This window comes from Heterocephalus glaber, unplaced genomic scaffold (assembly GCF_053883595.1).
Source record: "Heterocephalus glaber isolate CG9 unplaced genomic scaffold, H.glaber_assembly_v1.0 deba00001457, whole genome shotgun sequence".
Taxonomy (NCBI): Eukaryota; Metazoa; Chordata; class Mammalia; order Rodentia; family Bathyergidae; genus Heterocephalus; species Heterocephalus glaber.
In genome coordinates this window covers 7,939,720-7,952,019 of record NW_028258305.1, presented here as the reverse complement: position 1 = coordinate 7,952,019, position 12,300 = coordinate 7,939,720, and the positions used below count along the sequence as shown (strand labels likewise).

General features: G+C 42.2%; 1 protein-coding gene and 1 long non-coding RNA gene across 2 annotated transcripts in view; one reads left to right on the top strand and one right to left on the bottom strand.

The window, feature by feature from the left end:
• Window positions 1-8,281, bottom strand: part of Xpo1 (exportin 1) — a 48,620-nt gene extending 40,339 nt beyond the window's left edge. The window contains exons 1-2 of the mRNA XM_004867232.3: window positions 7,495-8,281; window positions 4,171-4,302 (exon numbers count right to left, since the gene is read on the bottom strand). Coding sequence (XP_004867289.1) covers window positions 4,171-4,296 — 126 coding nt within the window. The 5' untranslated portion in view covers window positions 4,297-4,302; window positions 7,495-8,281. The remainder of the gene's footprint in view (window positions 1-4,170; window positions 4,303-7,494) is intronic.
• Window positions 8,282-8,439: 158 nt separating this feature from the next.
• LOC147826939 (uncharacterized) overlaps window positions 8,440-12,300 on the top strand; it is a 35,457-nt gene continuing 31,596 nt past the window's right edge. The window contains exon 1 of the long non-coding RNA XR_015452965.1: window positions 8,440-9,064. This is a non-coding gene — a long non-coding RNA (uncharacterized LOC147826939). The remainder of the gene's footprint in view (window positions 9,065-12,300) is intronic.

Here is a 12,300-nt window from a genome sequence, read left to right as displayed (position 1 = left end):
AGAGAGCTCGGCATGGTGGCCTGTAGCACAGGCACTTAAGAGGCTAAGGCACGTGGACTGCCTCAAGTTCAAGGCCAGCCTGGACCACAAAATGAATTCAAGGGCAGCCTGCACTGCATACCAAGACCTGTCTCAAACCAGGTTGGTGGCACACACCTGTAATCCCAGCACTGGGTAGGCTGAGGCACAAGGACTGCTCCAAGGCCATTTTGGGATACCTAATGAGTTCAAGGCCAACCTGAACTACATAGTGAGACCCTGTCTCAAAAAACAAAGTCTGTCTCAAAAACTACCGAACTGGGGCCAGGGATTTAGCTCAGTGGTGCCAATGCCTGCGTTGCAAGCGCAAGGTCCTGAGTTTGATCCCTGGTACCAAAAAAAATTTTTTAAAACCCTACCAAACCGAACCAAACCAAACCCCCTCCAGAAAGAAGGAAATCAGTTGCTTGCATTCCACTGGAAGGAACTGGGGTCGGAAGTTTGTCATTAAAGTGTAAGCTTTAAAAATCCAATTATACACATTTTAAAATTTGGTTCATTAACAGACTGGCAGCCATAAGAAGTTGTTATGTCATGTGAAATGAGAGGAGCTGAGCACAGTGGTGCCCAGCTGCAATTCCATCACTGAGGAAGGCTGAAGCAAGGGGACTGCAAGTTTGTGTTCCATCTGGGCAACTTGGTGAGACCCTGTCTCATAAAATAAAAGAGCTGGGAATGTAGCTCAATGGTAGAGCCCTCTGGGTTTCATCCTCAGGAAACCCTCCCACCTCATAAAAGACGTAAGCAGTAATAATATGAAAGTTACCCAGAGCCAAAGCACACTTCAGAATTTTAATACTGACAACATCTAGTTATTCATATCTAACTAGAGATGTGAACTTGCACATAAAAGTATTTCCTATACCATTCATTTCAGACTCTGTATACAGTATGTCCTTCCCTAGCTGTAACTTTATTCTCTCGTTATTTCTAGTATTTTCTTTGCTTACTCCCACCATCTTTATAATATTCTTTTATTATCCTAAAATCCCAGTAGGGGATTCAAAATAAAAGACTCAAAAAGAAACTAAAAAGAGGGAGAAAAAAAATCTAACATCTCCCTGTGCTACTAACTGAACGGTAAAAGCCTTTTAGTTGCTAAGCAATAGAGTTCAGGACACTAACACAGTATTAGGGCAAATATCCAACTCTTTCTCTTATCTTCTTTTTCACTTTTTGGTACTACACTTGGCTAAAAATAGAAAAGTGCTTGTAACATAAGGTAGTCCTAACATTACAGTGCTAAATATCCTACTATATTATACATCTAGACAAAAGCTGTCTACAATTATAAAAAAAGATACAATTTCTAAAGTTATTTCATCGTTTAAAAACATTAGGCTTCCTCAAAGCTTTTGTACATGGGGAGGGGAAGGGGCTTGAGGGGAATGGGATTAAAAAAAACAGCAGGCTTCCTATAGCTGACTTTAATTAACGTAATAAATTTAAGTTGCAGTTACTATCACTTATTTTGAGATTAGCCAAAAAAAGCAAAACAGCAAAAAACAAATTTTAAGAAACCATACCACGCTAAATCTTTTTCATTATACTTCTAAATGTACCTTTCTAGAGGTTTTTTATATACGATGGAAGGTATTACGTGTTTTCCAAACTCATTACTAACCTTCCAGTCTCTTGCAAGGTAACACTTGAACATAAGACTCTAGAGTAATGACTAGAGAAATTCCAGGAAGCAAATTAAGATATTTAACCCTAAAAACATATTTTCCACTACAGTTCTCTATTCTTTTGTTCTTTGAAAAAAGGCCCCTAAAGAGATGAACTACAACTTTAAAGACGGGACTCTTAGTAGCTAAAAGGAATTCTTCACTGTCTTAAAACTCTAAACCTCACTTTCCTCATTTGTTATGTAATAGTTTACTGATTATTTATGCAACTGATTTTTGTCACATAATAGAATTAGACGTAAAATCCATCTATTTTTGGGAAAGCCAACTTATTGCTATGATAAAAAAATTGCAATGTGGAAGCATTTTTCTAAATCTACTTTTCATTAAGTCAACTTTAAAGTAAACTACTGAAAGCTCTTAATACTTTGAAACACTATTAAAAGCAGTATTACTAAAAAAACAAAACAAAACAGTATTACTGTGTTATATATATACACACACTATATATACATACATACTATATACACACATACACACACAATATACATACACACATACACATATACCTATGTTTTTTTTTTTGGTAGTACCAGGATTGAATCCAGGCCTTCATGCTGGATATCCCCAAACTTTTGTTTTTTGAGACGGTGGTCTTGCTAAAGATCCTTCATCCTAAGTAAATTACTCAAAACTTTTGATCCCCCTGCCTTAGCCTCCAAAAGTGCAGAGATTACAGATATGGTGTACCACCAACCTGAACTTCAATATTTTTTTTTTGGTGCCAGGGATTGAACTCAGGTCCTTGCTCCTGTGAGGCAGGCGGCGGCACCACTGAGCTAAATCCCTGGCACAATTTATTTTTGATGAAAAGCATGACTTAATTCTGTTACAAGTTTGGAACAACACTGGTCTATGTTGATTCACTCATACTTTTAGATATTTTTAACTTGATTAAGAAAAGGGAAGATTCAACAGTATTAGCAGTTGAATCAATTAAATGATCATGTTCTTAATTGCTACAGACCTGTGTTTCCATTAGTATATTCAAAGCTGACCCAAACCTTACTTCATGCTTTTCAGTATTACTTTCATTATTTCTTTTCAAAAGCAGCTGCTTAAAATTCATCCACACTGGCAGAAATGAAGCTTAAAGCTCCATCCTGAATACATAGCAAAAGAGGAAAAGTATATACATGCTGAAGGAATATTCTTTTCAGAAATGCTTCTGGAAATCAGAACATACTGATCAAAAGCCCCTAGAGTATAAACTTGGACTAACAGAATCACTGCAGCTTTTTGTTTCAGTTTTTGCTGCATTGTGGACCAAACTCAGGGGTGTTGTACCACTGAACCATATCCCCAGCTCTTTTTACTATGAGACAGGGGGGCTCACTAAGTTGCCCAGCTGGCCTTGAACTTATGATCCTACTGTGTCAACCTCCAGGGTAGCCACATTACAGGCATGTACCACCATGTCAGGCCAAAATAACTTTACTCTTACAACATCCATGATCCTTTCTCCTTATAAAATTTCTCTTTATTGCAATAAAATCATTACTGTAGGATCAAAAACATTTATACATCATTCTTTCTGGACTACATATAAAAAAGTATTATCATCTTTCAAATTTCTAAAGTACAACAGTACCCAAGGTCTTTTAACTATGCAAATGTAAGTACCTTGGCAATATAAATAACTTCCTATCTAACAAAACCTACCATTAAATGTCTGTCACGTCACATTAAAAAAATTTTTTTGACCAAACTGTACTCATCAAAACCGTTTAGTTCCACAAGGTAAAGAGTCAAACGTGCCTACTTTATCATATACAATTTACACAAATTCCTGTCTCACTTTTGAGTAAAAAAACAAAACAAAACAAAAACCTAATGATCAAAACAAGGCAATACCACCAAGGGTGCAAAATTCAAGTAATGTAAAAAACACTGGGTACTGGGCCAGGAATGTAGCGCAGTGACACAGTGCCTGGCAAGTATGAGGCCCCGAGTTCGATTCCTGGTACCCCTCCCACAAAAATATATATATTGGGTCTTACTAGAGTTGTTTTTTTTTTTTTTGTGGTACCGGGGATGGAACTCAGAACCTTGTGCCTGGCAAGGCAGGTGTGGTGCCACTGAGCTACATCCCTAGCCCTACTGGAGTTTTATTTAAACAGGCATATCCATGAAGCACTTATGCAATTGAAGTGTCTAAAAATAGAATTGTATTAACTCAAAACATTAAATATACAAAGTACATATAACCTCTACTACCTATCAAAACATTTTATACATTGGGTTCTTTCATTAAAGAGCAAGCACAATATCCCAAAGGATCTCACTCTTAACCACATCAAACACAATGCAATTTCTTTTTCAAGACCAATTCTCATTACAGTAAATCATATAAACTATGGCATAGCTTTTTAAAAGGTGATAATTTACCCAAGAACTATGTTACATTTCAATAATGTTATACAATTTTGGTCAGCTACTTTACCTGGGCTCCTTCTCCATGGTATAAGCAATTCACCACATTGTCTAAAAGGTTGATATCCAACTTCTGGCTGAAATCAAGCAGCTGACGAGCTGCATGGTCTGCTAACATTGTCATAATTGCTGGCATAGATTACTGAAAGGCAAGGGAAAAAAAAACTGAAGCTGCCTGTGAAATTTTGATATTATCACTTAAAAACTTTCAACTTTATTTTACTTCAACCATGTTCTTACATATTTTTAAATTAGAGGACTCTACAGACTTTTACCTAATTACTACAAACAACTGGTAATAAGAACAAAAGTTTAAAAAAAAAAAAAGAACAAAAGTTATTTAGCTACTCCACAACTGCATTAGTAGGACCCATTTGACTTTCCTTAGTGTTTTTAACCTCTACAGAATTCAGTTCTTGCACTCAAACCATCAAATGTTTCTTTCCACCCCAATGAATTTTCAGAATTAAAATTACTTTACAAGCATACATATTACTTGAATTTCTGTTTTTGTTTGTGAGACAAAGTTTGTTCTGTATTCCAGCCTGGTCTTGAATTTGGAGTTCTCCTTTCAGCCTCCTAAATGCTGGGATTACAAGTGTCTCTGGGCTCCCAAACAAGATTTTAAAAACTTTTCAGGTTATTTGCTAGCAAGGTAAAAGCTAGCCAACCTCTAAATAAAAACAAATTCTATAATAACATAACAAACACCAACACACAAAAAGAAAAGCTACTTCACCTCAAATAAACACACTTGTCAAGACCTATCGGTTATATGTAATGTCTCCTTCCAAGAAGATTCCAACCCTAAGATAGATGCTAGTACACAAACACACTTTTAGTTGCCCACAATCGCCAAGATCTTCTCTCTGCTATTTCTCCAAAGCCAATTCCACTCAATTCTGACTGGTTGAATCAGTAGTTCTTGAACTTTCCCGGGTCAAGATGCCATAGATTCAGAGGGACACCACAGACTGTAGCCCAATTTTAAAAACTTACAATTCTGTGTATAACTGAAGAGATTCAGAACACCGTGAAACTCACCCATGAAATCCCCTACAAAAAAGTGTTATTACATCAAGGTCAGATGGTCATCTCCACTTCTCCCCCTTAAAAAAAAACCCTCTCAGGATCAGGAAATTAATGGTTATTTTGATTACATTCTTTGGACAAAGCAGCTTGATAGGAAAAAAGTCTATTTCTTAGCTGTTCTACAGCAGTCTAAAAAAAGTCCTAGGAGGCATGGGCACACCTATAATCCCAGCACTCAGGATGAACTACTGAACTTGAGGATGTCTCAAGAAACAAAATTTGAAGGGCCGTGGATTGGCACGCCTGTAATCCCAGCACTCAGGAGGCTGAGGCAGGAGGATCACTGTGACTTCGAGGACAGCCTGGGCTACACCGTGACTTTAGAGGCAGCCTAAACTACAAAGGGAGAACCTGTCTCAAAATATAAATAAATAAATAAAGATTTTTAAAATTATGAATAGAAGTTTTTTTAAACTTCTCTAAAGACTTTCAGTCCATTACTTACAAAGACTCCAACAAATTTTATCAGGTATTAAACATGGTTTTAAAAACAGAACATGTCACACAAAACAAAAACCTTAGATCTAAATACTACTATATTCCACAAATAAAGATGCAAATTTTCCTCTACCTTCAAGTGCCATAAAGATTGTAAATCTTAAAAAGCAATCCCCAATAAGCACCAAGATCTATGTACAGTATCTAGTTTTCGATATATTTGGTTAAAAATTAAGTGAATCTTTCTCCTGCTGTAATTTATACCTCAAAGAAAAAAGGATTAATAAATTGCAAAGTTTCTTTCAAGCCACGCTATCCCTAAGAGTTCTCCGTGCTAGATTCATGTGAAAAATCAGATTTAGAACAGAAGGGTTTAAACACAGTAGTGTACCATCCTCAGAATTAAGTTACCTTAGATATGACCTACCTATTCTTGAATTGTATGTACTACAAAAATGGCGGATTTGTGGTCAATGCCAAGCACATTTAGTCCCCCAAATCAAACAGCTTCCAAAACATTGTTTCCAGTATCAGCAGTGTCCCATACGCTCAAGATAGCCAACAGGCAAAGAGCCACAGCAGGAGAGGTGTAACTACGAACCATTTTTCTCACTAGGCCGTCTCAATGCTAAAATCCACGCGCTAGACTGCTCATATATTAGGAACTACCTATTAGTGTGGTGACGCTACAAGTGATTACCAAAACTGCCACCTGAAACTAAAGGGGCAAGCACCTAACCACTACCAGTGCCTATCCAAAAACCAAAAAATCACAACCGTTGCTTTTAATGTTAGCTTCATATTAAATGAAATAGCAGGTCTCTTTTCAAGGCAAAAGACTGCTACTTAGTTGTGTGGGCAAACGCCCGCTTCATTCAGTAGAAACACACCTCACTAGAGCCCGCCCTCCTCTCGCTTCCCACCAGAACCGATTTGCAGCTCTTCTAACTATAGCACACAGGAGCACGCCTTTACCCCGCCCATACTTGGAGGAGGCATTTAGACCAGGAGCCTTAAGTTCACCGCCCCATTCTCAATGCAGCATGGCCCCTGCGAGATCACAGGCGGCCAAGTACTTAATGTTTCCTCTACTACACCACTTCCTTCCCTCCACCCCAAACTCCAGAGACACCAGAATGAAGGCAGGATTCTGGCATCATCTCCGGTACACTGCCAGCAATAAATGACTGGACCAACTTAACACACTCAAATCCCTGAAAAGAAACTACAATACGGCGCCCCATTTGCAGATCCCTGAAAAATTAACTCATCTTTCCTATTTCTCATGCTGCTCTGCTTTAAAAAAAAAAAAAAAAAAAAAAAAGCAACCCGAGTTTCCTTGCAGCAAGAACAGGGACTCGGCAGCCCCTCCCTCCCCCATCCCAAGCTCTCCACCGTGGGGGCCACGTGATGCAGGCGGACGTTTCAATGCTGCTGCACTAAACATTTCTGGAAACTTCCACTCCCAATAATTTAGATATGTTGCTGAAAGCACCTCAACTTCTCCCCAGCCCAATGGGGTGGGGAAGCCCTTTCACTCCCACGGAGGGGGCCCCAATTCACTACCACGCTCCTTGCCTTCCACCACCACCACCCGCACACGCCAATGACCCAGCAAGTGCTCTCTTCCCGCGGCCGCCTCCATCCCCCGGGCAGCAGACCCGGCTCCATTCAATCGCAGGCTCGGCCGTGGGCCCTGCGCGCCCGCCGCCGTCGTCTCCCAGGCCGCCGCGCCCCACGCCGGCCTCTCCCGCCCGGCCGCGCCGCCGCCCGATCCTCGGCCCCGAACAGACAGCCGACTTACCCAGAAATCGGACCAACTGCTTCTTCCTTCCTTGTCGGGGATTAGGGCGAGGGAAGGTGGGGAAGGGAGAAAGGGGAGGAAATCAAGGTGGGTTTCACAGTTTTCCCACCTTAAAAAAAATTTAAAAACGGAGAAGGGCAAAAAAATAAAAGCTCAATATTTACTATTCCAAGGACACCTCCCCCCCAACACACACACCCACCGCCCCCCCCCAAAAAAGGAAGAGGAATAATAATCTGAGGAGTAAATCCTCCCGCCCGGCTGGGGAGGAAAGGGGGAGGGGAACGGGGTCAAGTCCCAAAGATTCAGCCCCAGGGGGACCCTAAGCCACAGGCGGCAGCAGGAGCGGCAAGAGTAGAGGTGTAGAGTCCACACGTCGGGGGGACGCTCTGCTACCAGTTGCAGTCCGACTCCCCCCTACCAAAACACGGCTCCCTCTCTCACGCGGCTCCGGTGCCGGGCCCCCCCACCCAGGCTCGCCTAAACTTTCCCCCCTTCTCTCTCTCCTCAGCGACTGGTGGTTCCCCCCTCCCCCTCTGGGTGGATGCACGGACTGCAGCAGCAAAGACTGGAACAGGCACCACCGCCGGGGCTGTAGCTACTGTTGCTCTTGCTGATGCTGTAGCTCCCGCTGCTCCTGCCGCGGACGCCGCAGCCGCTTCTCCCCCTCCTCCTAGTGCCTCAAACTCGGAACCGGTTGAAACCGGTTCAGACTGGGAGATTCCATCTCGGTTGAGTTTTCAGCCCATGGCGCCGCGGAGCGTTTGGAACCTGGGCCTCCGCCCCCAGCCCGTCAGCCTATTGGCCGGTTCCAGCCATAGCCGTGCCATCAGCCTATATTTTATTGGCTCGAACATCTGTCAATCCTACCTCAAGTCTCCACAGGAGCCTGCCGCTTCGGCCCCCGCCTCTTTCCAGCAGCGATTTGCCCGCAGAGTGGGGGAGGGGAGATGGGGCGGGTCGAAAAAGAATGGGGAGGGGGGGTGAAAGAGGAGGTGGGACCGCGAACAGAGCTGACCAGAGAGCGAAGAGAAGCCGCAAGGAGGATTGGCTCAAATGAGCTGTCAATCAAACGCAGCCCGCCCCCGACTTCCCTTCCCCTCTCCCCCTCCCATCGCTTAGCTCTCAGGCCGGGCCTTTCCGGCTCGCTCATTGGCTAGGCGCCTTTGGTGACGAGAGGGTGAGGCGCAGCTCGTGAGCGACTGGCGGCGCGAGTTTGAGCGCGGCGCGCGGCGGCTGGCTCTCGGCTTCTCTCGACCCGCGCTCGCCCGCCTCTGCCGGCTCCCGCCAACCTGCAGAGGGCTGAGCCCGCCGGGACCAGGATCCGCCCCTCGAAGGGAGGCTGCGCGTGGGAAAGGGAAGGCACACTCAGTTGTTTGTAAATTGGGGGGTGGAGTGGGTACCTGAAGGAGAAGAACACATTGGAGGTGAATTGTAGGCCCCGGACCTCCGATCCTTTTTCGCGGCCTGGGATTGGGGCCCGGGAGTAGGGGAGGAGGATATCCGGGGAAGAGAACAGCATGCGGGGCGTGCTGTCCTGGCACCTCGTGATCTCAGAGTTCTCGAAAAGGTATCCAAATAGCTACTCGTCAAGTCTCCTTAACATTTTAACTCTGTCTTCCCGGGCTAGAGTTTGCTTCAACAACCAACCCTTCTTAAAAACTAAAGCACTTATAATCCCTGTTAGTGGTTTAACAACTCGTGTGTTCTTTACTTTTGTAAGCTCGAATCCCAGCTGCTTCCCACCTGGTGCCCTTCATCTGCCACGGTCTCAGTTTTGCTTTTCAATTTAGCTGCTCTTCACGTGCTTCACCACCACCAAGTAGTATTTGCCATGAAAGTCACGCGCATGGCCTTTCACAAGGTTGTCTCGTTTGTCCCAAAGTGTCCTCCCAATCGGCTTTGCAGAGTGTTCTTGCTTCGATGAGAGCAAACAGCCCACCAAAATTTGCTAGGCATATTGTGCCACCAAGAGGCGGATAAACAGTTTACGAAATCACAGGTTTTTTCAGCAAATCTTCACTCATATTGGACAGTGGTTAGCACCAAACCACCACTTAAGGGTAACCTCTGCCTCCAACGAAGAAAAGCCCAATAACAATGCTTAGATATACCAAAATGATGTTGGATGACTTTTCAGACCTAAGATGTTTATTCATCGCTTAACTGAATACTATTAGCCATTACATAATGTATATGAGACATGGTATATACTCATCATTTGTAATATTTACATTCAATTACCAGAGTAGGAGCTTACTATTTTGACCCCCTTGGGATTAAACCCTAGGGTGCTGTATGACTGAGTTGTATCCCCAGACCTTTTTACTTTTTGTCTTGAGAAGGAGTCTCCTCTCCTTAAGTGGCTCGGCCTGGAATTTATGATCCTTCTGCCAAAGCCTCCTAAGTAGCTGAGATTTCAGGAATGAGCCACTGCGCCTACTTAGAGATGTCCTATTTTTTAAAAGCCTCTTCCCCCATTTTTTAGCTCTTGGATCAGGCCATGCTAATTTTTTTTTTGGATGGCAGAAGAGTAAGAATAAAAACCAACTGGCAGTTAAGACTTGGCTTTGCTCAGAATGTGTTCACCTATTTGAGCATCACTTTCCTTCTTACCTGTTTATAATGAGTCTGATATTCTCCATGGTTGGCTCACAAATTGGAGTTAAAGATCAGATGGATGTTAGGAAACTGTAACCCATGAGGCACTGTGTGGATTGTAAAATCCAGTCTCATTTTGCCACTCCCTTTGGCTTTTTCTTTTAGCTCATCTTTAAATCATATCCTACAGTGGTCCTGTCTGTCTGATCTTGGTGAAACAATTGCAAATATCTGGCCCATTCATTTTGTCTAGAGTTAGTGCAGAAGAATTCTGTGTAAATTTATTCAGAAGTGACAAGAGGGCTGAGGATTTAGCTCAGTGGTTCCGCCACCTGTCTCACAAGCGCAGGGTCCCAAGTTTGATCCCTGGTACCAAAAAAAGAAGTGACAAGAGCAGATAATTATGTTTGATCACTATATTTTCAAGATAAAATTCAGAATACAGGTCTGATGTATTATGTGTCTAATACTTTTTCTTTACCTTCATTGGTTAGAATCAAACATTTCAAACCCTAGAACAAGATATGGATAGGGAAATCTAAGTAAATCTGCGGACCTAAGAGCCAAAACACGGGGTTGGAGCTAGAACTCAGCACAGCACTGGCTAACCATGCTCAAGACTTTGGGTTCAAGCCCTAGCACTGAAAAAAAGATTAAGCCAAAGCATTTGAAATGACATAAAGCCTTAGATGTGCCCCATCGTATTCCATTTACTCCTTTAACTCCATTGCCTCCAGTTCACTCAACTCTGACCACAACTAAACTACCTGATGGTCTTAAACACAGTGGTGTGATGATAAATGTTTTCAATGAGCACTCCAGAGTAAAAGTCCTGAATTTTAGTTGACTTCCATGTTATATGTACTACCATGGAAAATTTCAAGCAACTGATGTCACAGATTGTAGAGTTGTAGAGATTTATAGTAGCCCACCATTATATACTACTTCATGTACGTACCATTGATATAAAAAACCTCAAGGGCACAGATAATAAGGATAATATAATTAAGAAGTTATGAATTTTGAGTATTACCTTTCTTTTAAATGATTTGATAGTGAATTTATATATGTTAATTTTAAAAATAATGTCTGGGGCCTAAACATGTAGCTCAATGGCACAGCACCTGCCTGGCAAGTGAAAGGTCCTGAGTTCCATCCCCAGTACCGAAAATAAAATAAATAAATAAAATAATTACTGTTTGAGGACCAGCTTGCAAAATTCTTGAATATTTAACCCCCAGGATCAAGGATGAGCTAGTCCTAGCCCTTCACTGTAAGTAATACTGTATCAAATCTGCCCCTGACCCAAGGGTTTTGGTTTTCCATCTTCATGGAAAACTCTTCTCAAATCCTTGTGGGAACATTCTTTCACCTCCTTTAAAAACTGTTCTATTAGGTACTCTGATTTTTGTTTGTTTGTTTGTTTTTAGCCTCACTAAGTAGTGGCCTCAAAATCACAGTGATCCTCTTGCCTTGGCCACTGGAGTGCTGGGGTTGCAGGTATGTACCACCATGCTTGGCAGGTGTTCTGACTTTAGAAGAAAGGATGACCCTGGTAAAGTTAGTGAACCTATTTCAGTGGTTCTCAACAGATAGCATTTTGCCCCCATTGAAGTTTAGTAACCAAGCACTGTCTGACAAAACAACATTGTCAGCCAATGCCAGAATCAAACAAAGTCCATTGCAGGTAGTTTAGGAGGTGAAGGTAATAAGAAACAAGTATAATAATGACTAACATGGACACATTTTTTATTGTCACAATTGGTTGAGGGGAAGGTCCTACTGACATCTAATGGGTAGAGGCCAGAGAGACTGCAGAACATCTTTCAGTGCATAGGACAAGCCCTTACAACAAAGAATTATTCAGCTCAACACATCAATAGTGTAGGGATTGAGAAATAAAATGTTTCAAGTTATCCTGGCCCAAAAGAGGAAAACGAGAAAGCTGGAGCTCAATAAGATTAGTGTTTTTCAAACTTAACTATAAATAGGAATCACCCAAGAAGCCTATGGAAATGCACATTCTGATTCAGCAGGTCTGGGCAGGATCTGAAATTCTACATCTCTAATAAGCTTGCAGGCCCTGTTAATACAGATAGTCTGAAGATCATACTTTAAGTAAGGCACTACCATTGGTGCCACACCTATGGCACTTGTGCCGCAGCCGACTATTTGTTATCACTGAAAACTCTAAAAGGTTTGCCA